This window comes from Emys orbicularis, chromosome 10 (assembly GCF_028017835.1).
Source record: "Emys orbicularis isolate rEmyOrb1 chromosome 10, rEmyOrb1.hap1, whole genome shotgun sequence".
In the NCBI taxonomy this organism is placed as follows: Eukaryota; Metazoa; Chordata; order Testudines; family Emydidae; genus Emys; species Emys orbicularis.
The window spans coordinates 3,026,067-3,042,786 of record NC_088692.1 but is presented as its reverse complement, the minus strand read 5'-3'; the positions used below and the strand labels follow the sequence as shown (position 1 = coordinate 3,042,786).

Sequence of the window (16,720 nt, the reverse complement as noted above, 5' to 3'; positions counted from 1 at the left end):
CCGCCCACTCTGTAGTCCAATGGGTGACAGGCCCCATAACCTTGGTCATGTCGCGCGGGGACCCGATCGGGCCCTCAGCCCCGCCCCTACATCTCATTGGGTAACAACACCCTCTTCTCAGCCCATTGGCTAACCGAGCCCCGCCCCCTAGTTGCATCTGGCGGGTAACTGGTCACCTGAGAGCTCAGGTTCACGAAGGGCACGGAGGGTCAGGGGTCAGTGTGGGATCATAGGGGTCAGAGGAGTGGTGTGTCAGAGTGCGGCCCCTGTGCGGGGCTCCTTACTCCCCCTCCCATTACCTGCCGAACCCCTGCTCCGCCCCTCCCCTTCCCTGTGGCATGCGGCCCGTTGTTATGACGACACGGCCGTAAAGCCGCCATCTTGGTGGTGCGGCGCGTTGCGACATGGAGGCCGTGATGGCAACGAGCGCAGGGCCGGCGGGGCTTACGGCAGCCGCGGCCGGGGAGCAGGAGGGGGCGGCGGCTGCCGCCTCCAGCCCGGCCCAGGCGCCCGCCGGCCCCACCGCCTTTCTCAGCCTCCCGGCGCCCTTCAGCGAGGAAGGTAACGGGCCTGGGGCGGGCCCGCTCCCCGCGCCGGGGCCTGAGGGGCGAGCGGCCTGCTGAGGGGGTGGCGCGCTCCGGGCCCCTCACGGAGGCGGGGGCACGGTCAGCGCTGGGCCCCCAGAGCGCCCCTGGCCCGCCCCGGCCTCAGCATCCCCGCGCGTCCCGCTTGCACCGGGCTCCCGCCCCCCGGGTCAGCCGCTGGTGATCGGGGAGCCGCGAGGGACCAGGGTTGTGTCGGTTCGCTGGGCCCCGAGAGGGCGGCGAGGAGCTTCCGAGGGAGCCGGGCCAGCGAGGGGACCTGGCAACGCGCGGGCAAACGAACTTCGCTGTTGTTGAATGCAAAATAATGGACATGAAAGGAAAACGAAGGACTCGGGACACCCTGTAGCCACTCAGGGCAGGGACTGGGAGTCACCAGTGCGGCGGAGACCTTTGCTCGGGGGGCAACTGCGGCCCAAAAAAGCAAATGGTGTTCTGCTGCGGAAGGATCGGGATGGGGACTAAGCCAAAGGCTATTAGAATGGCTTAACCTGCTTCAGTGGGGTGGTCTCATATGGACTCTTCCAGGGGTTCTCAAACTGGGGGGCGGGACCCTGCAGGGGGTCGCGAGCTGTCAACCTCCACCCCAAACCCTGCTTTGCCTCCAGCATTTATAATGGTGTTAAATATATAAAAAAACTGTTTTTAGTTTATAAGGGGGGGGTCGCACTCAGAGACTTGCTATGTGAAAGGGGTCACCAGTAAAAAAGTTTGAGAGCCACTGGACTATTGCCTGCAGTCCTGGTCACCCATCTCCAAGAGGATGTTGCAGAATTAGATGGGATGCAGAGAAGGGTGATGGAAATGATGAGGGACCTGGAAAAACTCTCATTGAAAGACAGTGAAAAAAATTGGGGGTAATTTCCCTTAGAAAGGAGGACATGATAAAATGAGAAATGTTCTAGTGGGGCAGATAGGGAACTTCAGTTCTCCCTGTCATACAACACAACAAGAGAATAGTCAATTAAAATTTAAAAATGGCTAATTCAAAACGGAAAAAGGAAGTATTTTTCAGGAAATTCATATTCATTGCAACAGGAAGTTGTTGCGGACAAGAATTTAGACAAATCCAAAAAAAGGACTGGACATTTGTATGAATGATAGTATCCAGAGTTACGTGAGTTAATGCTAACAAATTTGGAAGGGATATTAAACCTCATGCTTCATGGTGTAAACTAATCTCTAACTAGTAGAAATCTGGTTGAGACCTAGTGTGTGTGGGGGGGATCATCTCACCTCTGCCTGCTGAGGTGTTCTTACACCTTCCTCTGAAGGATCTGATGCTGGCCACAGTTAGGGATGGGATACTGAAGTAGCTGGATCTCAGGTCTGATCCAGTATGGCCATTGCTATGTTCCGAGAAATCAGCTCTAGACTCTAGAGCAGGGGTTCTCAGACTTTTGTACTGGTGACCCCTTTCACATAGCAAGCCTCTGAGTGTGACACCCCCCCACTTATACATTAATAGCACTTTAAAAAATATATTTAACACCATTATAAATGCTGGAGCCAAAGCGGAGTTTGGGGTGGAGGCTGACAGCTTGCGACCCCATGAGGGGTCCCAACCCCCAGTTTGAGAGCCCCTGCTCTTGGGTCTACACTGGGGAGGGGGAGGGGGGGAAGAGATCGATCTAAATTACGCAACTTCAGCTACATGAATAATGTAGCTGAAGTCAACGAACTTAGATCGTACTTATATCGACTTACCGTGGCGTCTTCACCGTGGTGAGTTGACTGCTGCCGCTCCCTTCGACTCTGCCTGCGCCTCTCCCCGAGCTGGAGTACAGGAGTCGTCAGGAGAGCGCTTGGGGGTCGATTTAATTGATCCCCGCTGGATCGATCGCTGCCCGCCGATCCGGCCTGAAGACATACCCTTAAAGTCCTCTTCTAAAGGCTGTCTCTTTGGTTTTATTTCCTGATTAAGGCTTCCTATCTCTTTCCAGGTTTCTTAGGCAGATAGTGAGGATTAGTGCTGATTGAGGGAGATGCTGTAATGGGCTATGTAGTAAGGGGGCAAGGAACATGTCACTAGATTTCTTTTTTAATATCATCCTCTGCTCTGTTGTCTGAGTTGGTAAATGTTCATGATCCTTGTGCAAGACTGCACAAAGTGTTTATATAACTTGTCTTCAAACTTGGAGCTCCTTATCTTGTTGCTGCTGGCTGTGACCTGTCCAACCCGTGTCCCTGTGATGCATAAATGCCACAGTGTTGCCCCTTAAGCAAATTAACATCACAGCCCTCTACAGACCCCAAAAGAAAATACTGCTGTAGGAGCAAAAATGTAACTAATGGGCAAACAGTCCTCATTCTTACACGCTCCAATTTCAACTTCCTCTCTTCATATTGTAGGAGATTTAGTAGACTGGGTGGCAAAGGGCTATTGTCATACAGTCTTAAACACCGTGTATGTTAACTTCCAAATCTAATAATTTCTTACATTTTAAATTGCAGATGAAGATGATGTTCACAAGTGTGGTCGTTGTCATTCTGAGTTCACCTCTTTGGAAGAATTTGTACAACACAAATTACAAAAGATCTGTCAACGAACTCAAGAAGCCATTACTGCCACATCAACAAGTCTTCCTAGCCAAGAAGTACAAAAGGTGACAGCCATGTCTCAAAATAATTAGAACAATAATCTAACATAAGCGAACATCAGATATGATTTTAACTTTTCCTACTAAAACATCTGTTACAGGAGGTTGTTCCTTCTGTTGAGGAGTCCATAACTGTTGCTCATATAGTTGTTGAAGCATCTTCAATAGCAGAAGAAATCAGTAATGCATCTTCTATAGTAGGTAAGTTGCAAGGTCTTTATGTAACTGATGTTACTTTAGTAATCTATTATTTAGTCTATTGCCTTACTGTAAAGGTTAGTCAGATAGAGTTGCATTGTAAATTTGAGTTGTGCCCTCACTAGCTCTGTAAGAATTTGATTTCATAGTCAATACTGTATGCTGTCAGAGTTGGTTTAGCTTCACTCTGTTGTGTATATGGGGAGAAACAGATTTTAGGTGCTTTTTTAAGCAATGAAAATGTATACTAGTTTTCAGTTAATAGCTTCTTTTGCAAATTCCAGTTTTTAGGGAGTTATAACTTTAATACACACATCTTCTGGACTGAAAATTGCTATGTGTACACTTCCTAAGAAAGCTTTGTGGATAGAAGTTCTCTAGTACATCACAAAAATGACCTTGACTCTTTTAGAAATAACTTGGATCTTCTGGAGTGAATTCTAAAATGGAGGCAAAAATTGTAATTGAATAAACTTGTGTATGTAGGTCCTTGTGTGGCAATGTTAACTCTGCAACTGAATATGGTTTCTCAATAAAATTTTAGATTTTAGTTCAAATGAAGTCACATTAAATTATTAATCAAAGTCCATAATAATTAGTAATGGAAATATTTTCTCTTGTTAAAATAAAGACTTTAATGTTTCTGAAACCTTACTTCCATTATTCATTTCTGCATGTATTCATTTTAGTAAATTGATAGGTCCTCTAGAAAAAACATAAATTACAAAATACTTTTTTCTATTGAAGCTGTACCCGGTTAGAAAGTTTTAAATGAACTCTTTCCCTGTCAGTTTTCCATTTAGTCCATAATCACTGCATCCCTGTCTAATGTGGTTTGGCAGAAGTACAACTTTTTGTTTTAGTGTCTCCGCAGTGTAACTGAGTTTGGCTTGCACTGTATTGCCTGTTTTCTGTACAAAATAAATCCATGCTGCAGGGGAATTGACCAGACCACCTAGTTACAGGTCCCTTCCAACTCAAATGTTTGTGGCATTTACTTTCAAAGGTTATGTGAGATGACATCTCTGCAGATTAAAGGCCTTGTTGACTAGTCTGGTGGTTGACAGTCTAACACATTGTCTCACTTAGGGATCTGTGTGGGGCTCCTGAGCTCTGGGGTTGGTAGAACTAAGGAGGGAGCATGCTAAATCTCCACAACTATCATGATGAGTGGAAATCCTGCAAGGCACCTTTCCAACTCTAACTTGAGTATATTTATTATGTATTTTATTTAGATTTAAAACTCCACTTCAAAGAACATCCATCCTGAGCTCTAACACCTTTAGCATGACTTTGAAAACGCAATAGAGAGTTCCATAATCAGTCAGTATTGACTTTGGCATATACCATTTGTGTTTGGTCACCTGCTTCTCTTTTCTTTCCACTACTTGATATCCTAAAAGATTGACTCCATTGAGTCACGTGAACCTGTGTTATGTAAAGAATGTAGCTGTCTTCGTATCATTTTCCCAGGTAGTGGGCACATCAAAGAAGTCATTGTCACAGGAGAACAAGTTTTTGAAAACCCAAATGGCCAGATTGATGGTGAGATCACTGAAGGGCAGGGCAGTCCCGATGACATGGAACAAGATGGCTCCACAGAGCTGATCAGGGTTAAGCTGCTGGTTAATAAAGAAGGTCGATATGTGTGTGAGTTATGCCACAAGACGTTTAAAACTGTAAGTTATGGAGCTGGTAGCTTTACAATCTACTTTTGTAATGTTTATATTATCAAATCTTTTAGGACAGTTGTGCATCATGATCTCTTCAGACTTGATAGAAAACTCATTTCCTAATACGTTATCTTATTTGGAGATTGACCTCATTTCAAAACTAGTGCCAGTCAGTCAAATCGGACATTCGTGATAAAGCTTTAATTGCTGTCTAAAAGGAACTGCCATACTCGATCACACCAGTGGACTATTATCTTTATCTGGTACCCTGTCTCTGATAGTGGCCAGTGAGGAAAGTGTGAAACCTCTATAATGGACGATTATGGAATAATCTGCAGGTGAAGCTGCTTCTTAACCGTAGTAACTGGCTTAAGCCCTGAAGCAGGAAGGCTTATATAACTTACGTAGTTTTGCATTAGGCTGCATTCCAACATGTCCATTATCTTCACTTGTATACAAGCACTTCTTTAATCCTGGTAATGGCTGGAACTTTGTGCTTTTTGTCAACATTCTAGCAGTTCTAGTTACATTTTTGATTAATAGTGTGAGTGTTCTTGAATATCTTTGATTTTGTTGAAATGTAAAACAATTAATAAAGGAGCATTTCTACCAATTTTTTAAAAATCAACTCATTTTCTAGGCCAGTATCCTTAAAGCTCACATGATCACTCATAGTAGCAGGAAGGACTATGAATGTAAATTATGTGGAACATCATTTAGGACAAAGGGGTCTCTCATTCGACACCACCGGCGTCACACAGGTAAGATGCTGTCTGTTTTAGTATAGTGGTTCCTAATTGCTGGACTGGGCTGTACTTGGCTCCTCCATCTTGCCTTAAGTGATGAGCTGAAATGCTCCACTGTTTTCTACCTTGCACTGAGCTGAGTGCAGTCTAAATCCCGTGGTGTTGGGGCTGCTCAGAATCCCTGTTTCAAAAACTCTTGCCATTGCAGATAGTGTATGTAACTGGATGGAAGGTAGTGGGCACAGGCAATTAAACTTGCTCCAAAAGGTTGGGAAGAGCTGTATTAAAAGTATGTTTGATCAAGTGAAAACTCTTGGATGGCGTTAATAGAATTTGTTTGATGTAATGATTCATGCTTTCTCTTACTTTGTCAAGATGAGCGACCTTACAAATGCAAGAAGTGTGGGAAAAGCTTCAGGGAATCAGGAGCTTTGACACGGCATCTGAAATCTTTGACACCTTGCACGGAAAAAATCCGTTTCAACATGAGCAAAGAAATAGTTGTTAGCAAAGATGAATTGCCAACAGGTCAGTGAAATAGCAAATATATGTCATGCATCAAACAAAGTGTAGGTCACGTGACATTCAAATGACATTTTCCTCCATATTTTGTGTGTATGTGTAGTGAAGTGTAGTGTGTGGCATCTGGCTCCCATTCTTTAGAAAGAAACAACTACCTCTGGACAGGTAGCCAACCTATCAATCCAGAGTGAACATGGACAGAGGCATGCCATGGATGAGTAAATACGGATCATAGATTGAAAAATTTATTTGAGAATCTGGCACCAAGACCATTATAATCACAAAATTGACATGGAAATCAGTGCTGAAATTTATCTATCTGCAAAGTGCTGGATGTCATTATATGGAACAATGCTTGAAAAGGATTACACGTGGTAAATGCAAAAAAGCAGTCCTTCAGCCAGAGGTTAATATTTCTAGATACACACTGAAGTAGAATTAAGTCAAGTGGTTGTAAATAGGGTTTAGCTTCACACTCAGAACTAGACTGCTTGTTTAATCCTGTGCTTCTTTTCTTGAAGAATCCTGTAGTTCAAACACAGAGGCTGTTTCACCTATAGCAAGCGAATCCATTGAGACTCCTGTGATTCACCTATTAACAGATGCAAAAGGCAATGTCCTTCATGAAGTCCATGTCCAAATGCAGGAGCTTCCTGTTGTTGATGCAAAATCCTTGGATCAAGAGGTGAGTGTTTGTTTCTGTTGGATACCCTTCACATATTTTATGCAAAGAAGCAGAATTGCTATTCCTTGGTCGGGGCTCTTGAGTTGGAAGGCAGCATTGCTCACTTAAATTCCCCTTACCATCAGTTCCAAGGACACACTCAAATGGAGAGGACTTACTCAGGAAGGTCTGCACAGGGCTTGTATAGACTAATTTTAATTCTGTTATGTTCAGTAGCTACCTTTCCTGTAGAACTTCAGTTCCAACACTAGATGGCAAACATTCTAAACTCATTTGAAAATAACACACAGCTCATGCTGCTGACTGGTTCTTTACAGGACTGACAATGGTAGAGCATCTGGTTGTCAATATATTCTCTTGCTTGGGGAGAAACAAAAGTCTGTGGTGCTACTAATGTCTTATTTACTAACATCTTAACTTTGATGTGACTATGAAACTTAAAAGAAGCTAATAAGCCAGGTGTAAATAAGGGTGAGGATGCTTTTCCTGTCCAGGCTGTGAAACTGATCTCAAAAGCACATAGGAAAATAGCCTGCAAGTTCCGAGAAAATAAATGGCTGTATAGGTTACCTGAAAAGGCCATACTAGAGCATCTGGTAGTGGAGTTTACAGTCTCTGTTGTAAAATCGAAGTGATCGGTCATGTATCTGTATGGGATCAGTGATGTCTGGTATACTTCTTGAGTGACCTAAAATGGCCATATTTTATGGCCACTCCCTGAGGTTAGACTCCAAGTGAAGGGCTGGAAAGTATCCTTTCAACTCCAGTTTCTCAAGCTCTAGGACTTCTCCAAGCAGACCCATCTCTTTTGCTTTCTGGTATCTGAGATCACAGAACAGGTCACCCTGGTGACAAGCACTGGAATACACAGAGTTCTGTTGTCTAAAAGGCTGACTTCAAATCTGCTGTTGTTATCTATTTGATTTTCTTTAGCCATCAAATCCCAAGGAACTACCATGTGAATGGGAAGTGAACAATGAGAACTTGCTGAGGCAGGCCATGAGGAATTCTGGGATTGTGATAGAAAAAGTCACTGTGGAGGAGATGCAAAAATCAGATGAACCTGGTGTGGCTGCTACAGAAGAACTAGAAAACGAAGAGATGGAAGCGGAAGAAGAGCAGTGTGGGGAACAGTGTGTTGAAGTAGAGCAAGTAGAGACTGTATGTTTGCATCATGCGCTTTTATCAATTAGCTTATTTTTTCTTTTCTCTAGGAAGTACATGGGCTGTTAGGAATCACATGTGATCACCTGAGGCATTGGCTTCAGTGTATCTACACTTCTAATATTTGTGCACTATGTATCAGCATAGTGACCAGCAGAGTGTAATATTTTTTGTGCGTTAGAACTTGCAGTGTCAGCACCATCTGCTTCTTTGATAACTTGATTTTTCTTGTGTTTAAATCAAAGCGCATTTAGCTTAGAATTCTATATGGAAAAGGCACTTATATTATGATATTTAATTTCAATAGACAGATACAGAAACAAACGGATACAAAAGTTATGTTTGCCCTCACTGTAGTGAAGTCTTCAGTGGGTCTGTTTCCCTTGAAATACACATCAAAGGACATTTAGGTAAGCCTACTGCACATGCTGTTCTCTAAAATGTACATATCTGAACTCTTTGTGTAGCATTTGTTGTGCAAACTTTATCCCACAACTGCATGCAGATTCAATTAGCGTTTAAGGTCAGAACAACTGAGAAGAGACTTCCCCTGAGATCTGAAAGTGATGTAAAATCTAGGTTAAAAAATGCAAAAGCAGCTCCATATTTCAGGAGCTGCAGAGGTGAAGGCTTTTACATTAGTGGGGGGAAGTCTGTGTGGAAGGAACATGAGAGCTGGATTCTAGATGAGCAGGGAAAAGATTGAAGAGAGACCAGATCTGTGAGTGGCTGGAACAGCTCCTTGACATGCTTTAAAAGCAAACAAGTACAATTTTGAGCTGGATCCTGTAAGAATAGGCAGCTAATAGAATTATGAGAGAATGGAGAAGACCCCATATTTATTATCCATTGTTAATGCTTATATTGGAAAAATCATTCCCTCTCTTCCCCACTAGACTCCAAGGAGGGTACAAGAATGGCCTTCTGCATAAAGTCTTTCATTTTAGCCACATAAAAGGTACAGCACAGTTAGCAGCAGGACAAACGTTCCCGCTACATGCCTGCACATTGCCTTGCTGTGGAGGGAGTGCTACTAAAGATGGGGGGACAGATGGACTTCAGTCTTCTTGGCTCTGATGCCGCTGACAAGTGCGAATTGTGGTGATCTTTGATGTGGGCAGAAATACTGGGAACTGGTTTGAGACAAGACCTGTTTCATGTAAGACACAAAAGAGCCATTCGATAGTACCAACAGAGCCATTATCAACCTGGTCTTTGAACCAGGGCTCTGAAGGGGAGAAGCACCACATCATCTTACATTAACTCCCCTGTGCCATCTAGTCCCTCTGGTCAGACATGCTATACCAACGTTATTACTTTGGTGCAATAACAATTTCCGAATTCCTTTGTGCTGCTGTTGCCTATGGTCTAAAATATGTCTCCCTCTAGGTTACAAAGTGTTTAAATGCGAGGAGTGTGGTAAAGAGTTCATGAAAGGCTACCTGTTGAAAAAGCACCAGGAAGTGCATGTCAATGAGCGGCGCTTCCGTTGTGGTGAGTGTGGCAAACTCTACAAGACCATCGCGCATGTGAAGGGACACAAGAGGGTGCACTCAGATGAGCGGCCATATTCCTGTCCGAAGTGTGGCAAGAGATACAAAACAAAGGTAGGTGCCTCTTTCCAAAACACTCTTGCCTGCAGATCTTTCCTCCCCATAGTCATGCTCTGTGGAAAGTTAACAGGCTTTGTCTAACAGGGAACTGACAAACGCTTTAAAAAAAAATGTAAAATTGTTTTAAGATCCGGTGCTATAATAATGAGGGGCTTAAAGTGAGGGGTAAGACTCAAACAAGCTTTGGAGAAAATTCCCTCCTGTTCTGGATGGACTGCCTGTGCTGCAGGGGATTGGTAAGGCAAATAGTTTAGCAGGTTTGTGGGGGGGAAAAATTAGTCATTATGTGAACTGACTTTTTCTTTGCCAAATATGACAGTTAAAAGATATCAGTTGCTATGTACAAGCATGAGCTAATCACCTCTGGGGAATGAAGTTTGCCTTCAGAAACGGTACGATGCAGTTACCTCTGAAGTGCTAGGCATAGGCTGCGGTTAGCACACTGAACCAACGTCAGCCTCACAGACATTCTGTAATGGACTCCTCATGCACTGTAGGGAATGCAGTTTTGGTCTGTTTTATTTTAGTTAGCCATCTTCAGCTGTTCCAGGAGAACTAAAGGATCCTGGACTCTACCATTAGATACAATGGCCTTGCAGTTCATCTCTAAGTAGGGAAATAGTGGGACCTGTTTCCCTGTTCAGGAATAATCTGTAGTACCTGTGGCAGAGGAATATTCCTGCCTTGGTGGCGAGGAACAGCCCAAAGGGGTGTCTGCTCCGAAGTCAGAGCTATAATACTCCCTGGGAGAGGCTGTTTAAGTGGTTTGTTCCTATCACTCTTCCATCGTATCCACTTTCTGCTGCAGAATGCCCAGCAGGTTCATTTCCGCACTCACTTGGAAGAGAAGCCCTACATCTGCCAGTTCTGCAACCGGGGCTTTCGGGAGAAGGGCTCGTTGGTTCGTCACATCCGTCACCACACAGGCGAAAAGCCATACAAATGTTACAAGTGTGGACGTGGGTTCGCAGAGCATGGCACTCTTAACAGGCACTTAAAAACCAAAGGTGAGATAGGGAGGCATCTGTCTACGGTGGGATTCTCTTGTGGCTTAATTTGGACCACCTGCCCTGCTATGGCTGAATCTTAGTGATCATTTTGTATGAATCTGTGTAACAGTAAACTTCTCAGATCTGTGTGACAGCAAGGCCTGCTCAAGTCACACTAAGGAAATTCAGTGGCTGATAGACCAGTCTTGTTTGAATGGGCTCTAGCTGCCTTTCCCATAAGCTGTTGATTGTTTCCCTGCAGTTGAGTGGCATTAAAAGCTGCAACATTTATTCTTTAAACTGTTAAACAAATCCCTTCTACATTCACCCTTCCAACCAAAAGCAATTCTGATCAGTAAGAGAACTGGTTTATGGATAACAAGAGCTGGTCCATTCATCTAGTAGAACGATAACGAAAAGTGGAAATCAGTGAAATCAAAATCATTGATGTGTTAAGTCTGACAGAGGCAAAAACATTGAGCTATCTGCGTTTCAAACTCCAGCTTCCATGATCTGTAAAATGCAGTGTCTGGAAGGGGGAAGAGCCTCTCTCCCATGCAGTTTCCACCCTGTGAATCTCACAATATGGGTTTGGCTATTTTGTCCTGTAATTGTTACATTCTCCAAGGCTTTAGGTGAGGCCAGAAAAAAACAGGTGTCTTCATAAACTAATGCAAGTTCACCTGCCTCCCAACAGAAAAAGGATTAAAACACAATAGAAGTGCCAGGTGCCAACAGCTGCTTACATTTTGTGTTCTGTAAAATTAAATGTGGCAGGTAACTACTCTACATTTGTTTTTGGTTTCTTGACAAGTGAAATTGTCCATTATCTTACTATCTTTTTCTATGAAATGCCACAAAGGGGTGTGCTGTGTCTAGTTGAAGCTGCTATGGTCTGCTGGGCAAATACTAATATTCAGAACACTTGCAAATAAATATTTACGTGGTTGATGGGATCAGCACCCATTGAGTCACACTACTTGTTATATATACTAAATGTGTTCTAAAATCATGTTGGCACGTAATGCTTCTAGAGAATAGTTACAGCTTTGCTAGGAACATAAATATGCTGAATTGTATGCTGGTACAATGGCCTGGCTGCTTATGAGGGATGTCAAGGAATCTTGGGTCTATTCTCGGGGTGAAAGTAACATTAAGCACTTACTGGTATGGGGGCCTGGCTCTGGGCCCCCAAAAGGGGCAGGGCAGGGGGTCAGCCTCGCCTAGCCGCGCTGTCTGGCTACTGCTGCAAGCCCTGGGCCCTTTTAAATCGCTGGGCCCGGGACAGCTGCCCCTTTCCCCGTTGGCGGCGGCCCAGGAGGGGGCAAAAGTGGCAACGACAAAGCACCCTCCTTAAATGTCATTGCCCCTTCCCCCCACCCCGTCGGCAGCTGTGCCTATAGGGTCCCTAGCGGCAGGACTGCTGATGGGGTGGGGCAAAAGGGGCAGCAACGTTAAAGCGCTGCCAGAGTAGCGCTTTAACATCAGCTGCGTCACAGGCTGGTACCGGCGGCCACTTCTTACTGGCCCACTTTCACCCGTCTATTCTTACACACTTAGGACTTTGAAAGTCTTGCCCACTATTTGATTTAAGCACTCAAACGCTTATGTTCCTAGTAATTCCATTGTATTACTGGTTAAAGTTGAGGCTAGATTCTAGTCTCCAATGTAGCATGTCTTCTTGGAGCCTAAAACTTGGGTGTAGGGAGGAAGATTACATAACTGCTGATAGCTTCCGCCCAGCAGTATCCCATAGTGTCTCATTAGGTTGACACAATATTAGGTGGGACCTAGCATTTGATTCTGGGTATGAAAATCCTTGTTTCTCCTCACGTTCCTGAAATATTCAGGTGGCTGCCTTCTTGCATTGAAAGAGGTTGAAGACGTGATGGTTTCTGAGGAAAGTCAATCAGCTGACAACTTAGCGGCAACAGTTATTTCTGAAGATCCTCATACTGTTCTAGTAGAATTTTCTTCAGTGGTGGCAGATACTCAGGAATACATCATTGAGGTAATAAACCACTATACCAGGCTGGTAGTAACAAGTGGATAAGGAAGGGGAGATGGGAAGAAGGGCTTGTGTTCCACTGAAACCTGTGCTGTAACTAAATGTGCATTGCTCACCTGTAATGCAATAAATAGGGGAGAAGAGTCCATCAGTCCACAGGGTGTTATGGTGAAAGGATGCTGAGACTCTGCTAAGAGAGGCGCACCCTGCATCACTTCTGAGTAACTCGTGTTAATAGGGCCTGGAGGGAACTACATACAGCTGCCTCCTTGAGAAAGACAGGTCATAGCAGCAGAGGGAGAACAGGAAGAATGTTGTGGGAGGGAGCCCATGCTCCTGGTGTGAAGCTTCTCACAAGCAGGATCCATTATAGCATTCTTTAGCAATCTTTAGCTTTGTCTCTTTCCAGACTGCTACTGAAGACATGGAGACCAGTGAAGCTACTGAAATAATAGAGGGAACCAGACATGAGGTAGGCTGCCAGTTTTGATGCTCCTTTTGGACCCTACTGTTAAGATGAACATACAGTGCCTGAAAGCCACACTAAGTATACCAAAACCCAGCTAGCTCTCCTTCGCCCCCCCCGCCCCCCAATATGTAGTTTTGCAGACTGGGCTTTATGGCCCAGCACAAAATAGTGTACATATTGGATAAGTGGGGACTTCACATTAACACCATAAGATCTTAGTGAAACTTACTGTTCTCTTAATGCCACCAAGTGTACTAAAACAAAGAAAATCGTAGTTGGAATGAAGGAGTTGAATGGTTAAATTTGATTCAATTCTGGTTGGAATCATCAATATTTAACTCTGCAGTTTGGTTCCAGTTCAAATACTAACCTAAAATGATAGCTGAACTTGTTACTGAACTACTTTGAACCTGTTTGAAGCAGTTCAGATATGTTTCCTGTAGGTTAATGTCTCACACTTATGCTTGCACTGTAACTCCTAGCAAAAGAATACAATATTTTTCACTGTAGAAAAATTTTTAAACAAGTTATTTGCACTCACTAGTACAACATCCTCCAGACCTCTGTCAGTCATATTTGACTGTTAAGGTTACAGAAGCTGGGACTAAGCGACAGGGAATAGATCACTTGATTCCCTGTTCTGTTCATTCCCTCTGGGGCACCTGGCATTGGCCACTGTTGGAAGACAGGATACTGGGCTAGATGGACCTTTGGTCTGACCCAGTATGGCCATTCTTATGTTATGTACAAAAAGAATTTCAGGCCAGAAAACATCCTTTCTACACTGACTTGCATAGGAGGAACAATCACTCAGCAGTAGGTGATTGAGGTGTTCTGGAAGTTGTAGTTCCTTCCCATAACTAGTCCTCTATCTAGGTATAACAGCCAGGAGAACTACCAATACCAGAACCCTTCTCTCCCATTCTTCTCTTCCAATGGCTTCCTGGGAAGTGTAGTGTCTCTGCCTCCCACCCTCTCTCTAGGTTTGGAAAAGAGAGAGAGAGAGACCCTTCCTCAGCACTCCCAAAAGACTACAGAGACATCCCTCAGCATTTGATTACTGAACCTGTTTGGAATGAGTTACCAGTTTAGGGGTTTTTTTGGGTTCAGTTCCAGTTCACTCAAAAAACCTCTAAATCAGTGTTCAGGTTTGGTTCAGCTCCCTGGTTGGAACTGCAAAGTTAAAGTGAGAGGCTGGCTAGTCTCCTGCTGGACACATCAGAACTAATTGTGGTTCATCTTTCTTAAGTTCTTACACGGAGGCCATCATTCTGGTATTTAAGAACCTGGAATGTGTGACATCCTCATGCTAGTTTTAAACAGTTATTTTTAAAAACTTGTCTTGACTTCATTATACAAACTGCTTCTTTCTCAAATACCAGCAGTTCTCTAGTGAGATGAGATGTGAAGTACTCCAGCTATCTCACTCTCACTAAGATGCCATACCTTCAATAAATATCTGAATTCATCTGAACCTATTTAATTGTTTGTATTACCTCACTAAAAACCTACCAGGCTGCAGTTACAGTTGTAGCAGGGCAGCAGTAAGTACAATACACTGAACAAGAGGAATTGTTGGATTATTAATGATAAAAAAATTAAATAACTTTTTTCTTAACTTAGGTTGACAGTCACATTATGAAGGTTGTGCAGCAAATAGTAAATCAAGCAAACTCTGGCCACCAGATCATCGTGCAGAACGTTACAGTGGCAGAAAACTCTGAAGTAACTACTGACACTGCAGACACTATCACCATAGCAACACCAGAAAGTCTTACAGAGCAGGTTGCCATGACACTGGCTTCGGCTATTGGCGAAGGAGCTGTGCTGACGACAGAGGGTAGCATTGAGACAGAAGAAGCAACTGTGACAATGGTTGCATCAGAGGATATTGAAATAATGGAGCACGTAGGAGAGTTTGTGATAGCCTCCCAGGAAGGGGAGGTGGAAGTTCAGACAGTGATTGTCTAGGGGCCAACACATAGTGAATGGCAGACCTTAAAGCAGTGGTGGGCAACCAGCGGCCCATTAGGGTAATCCGCTGGCAGGCCGCGAGACAGTTGGTTTACATTGACTGTCCGTGGTTCGCCGTTCCCAGCCAATGGGAGCTGCGGGAAGTGACAGCCAGCATGTCCCTGCTGCTTCCCGCAGCTCCCATTGACTGTCCGTGGTTCGCTGTTCCCAGCCAATGTAAACGAACTGTCTCACAGCCCACCACCAGATTACCCTGACAGGCCACAGGTTGCCCACCACTGCCTTAGAGTCAAGTGTTTTTCACCAGGGCAGGAAACAGGCTCAATCAGCACTAAAGTTTGCTATTCCAGTTGCTTGGGAGCAGGAGAGAAACTTGTTAAAAATATATAAGGCAACACTTTATAAACTGAAAGTGGTATAAATTAGGATATACACACCTTTTGTTTTAAAATGGAAATGCCAGTACTATAAAGACCTCTGCCTAGCTTTAAGGTGCAATAAGTGACTAACAGTCTTAATTCACACCGTCTAACTTTTTGTACAGCTGCCTCCAATAAAGGAATATCCTTTGCAAAGCATTTACCTCAAACCATGGGACAGTAGTGTTCTGGTATTTAAGTCTCAACTTAAATGGAAGATGTCTTGCTCTGAGAGAACCAGATTCATAAATAACTGAAGAGTTTCTGGGCAAATTTACCACTGATGAAAGACCATGGTTTCATGCCTTCCAACCACACTACTTTAATCCTCATAAGGCATAGTAATGTAGGTTTATCTCTATCACAGACAATAGCCTTTTATATAAAGAACTCTGACAGAATGCATCATATCCTTGCAATGCTCCACAGGTGGCTACTCAGAGCTAACCTTTTCATGTGTGAAGCCATATTGTACAAGATTCTTTTTTAACCATATACAGATTTTTACTTGCAGATTGTAAATAGAATACATTTTTTAAAAAATAAAATATTTAAAGTTCTTTATGGTTCTAGTATTTCTCCTCTAGTGAACTGATCACCAGAACTACCATGAAGAATCTCTGAAAGGAGAAGGGGACATTTCCCCCCTAAATGTACAACTTTAAAAAAATCTTCACTGAGGGGGATTTGAACTTGTCTTCAACTTACTGCCTGAAGTCTGGGTGGCACAATCCCTCATAGGTTATGAGGTTTCAAACAAAACTAGGGCTTCAGAAGGCCACCTCGTTTTATTCACTCCTCCCCCCAGGGTAATTAGCTTAACGTTCTGGACCCTACGGCCCCGATCCACTATGATATTTAGACTCCTAACTTCCATTGAAACCCATGGAAGTAAATATCTTTGTGGAGCTAGGCCTGGGTTCCTTTGTATAACCCTAGCACAACCAAGAGCAGTGCAATCTTCCCCCTACCACTAAGCACCAATTTTAACCAACCTGTAATTTGACCTATTATGGCTCCAGGGATAAAAAAAAAAAAAGCAAAAACTGGGTTAATGG

The 16,720-nt window shown here is 43.7% G+C and overlaps 1 protein-coding gene across 1 annotated transcript; it reads left to right on the top strand.

Moving 5' to 3' along the window:
- Window positions 1-404: 404 nt before the first annotated feature.
- Window positions 405-15,240, top strand: E4F1 (E4F transcription factor 1). The gene is made up of 14 exons (XM_065411803.1): window positions 405-561; window positions 3,057-3,208; window positions 3,304-3,403; window positions 4,874-5,079; window positions 5,714-5,834; window positions 6,195-6,347; window positions 6,863-7,026; window positions 7,960-8,187; window positions 8,498-8,600; window positions 9,580-9,797; window positions 10,612-10,810; window positions 12,643-12,803; window positions 13,210-13,272; window positions 14,893-15,240. The coding sequence occupies exons 1-14, from the start codon at window positions 405-407 to the stop codon at window positions 15,238-15,240; spliced, it is 2,373 nt and encodes a 790-aa protein (XP_065267875.1).
- Window positions 15,241-16,720: the final 1,480 nt, after the last annotated feature.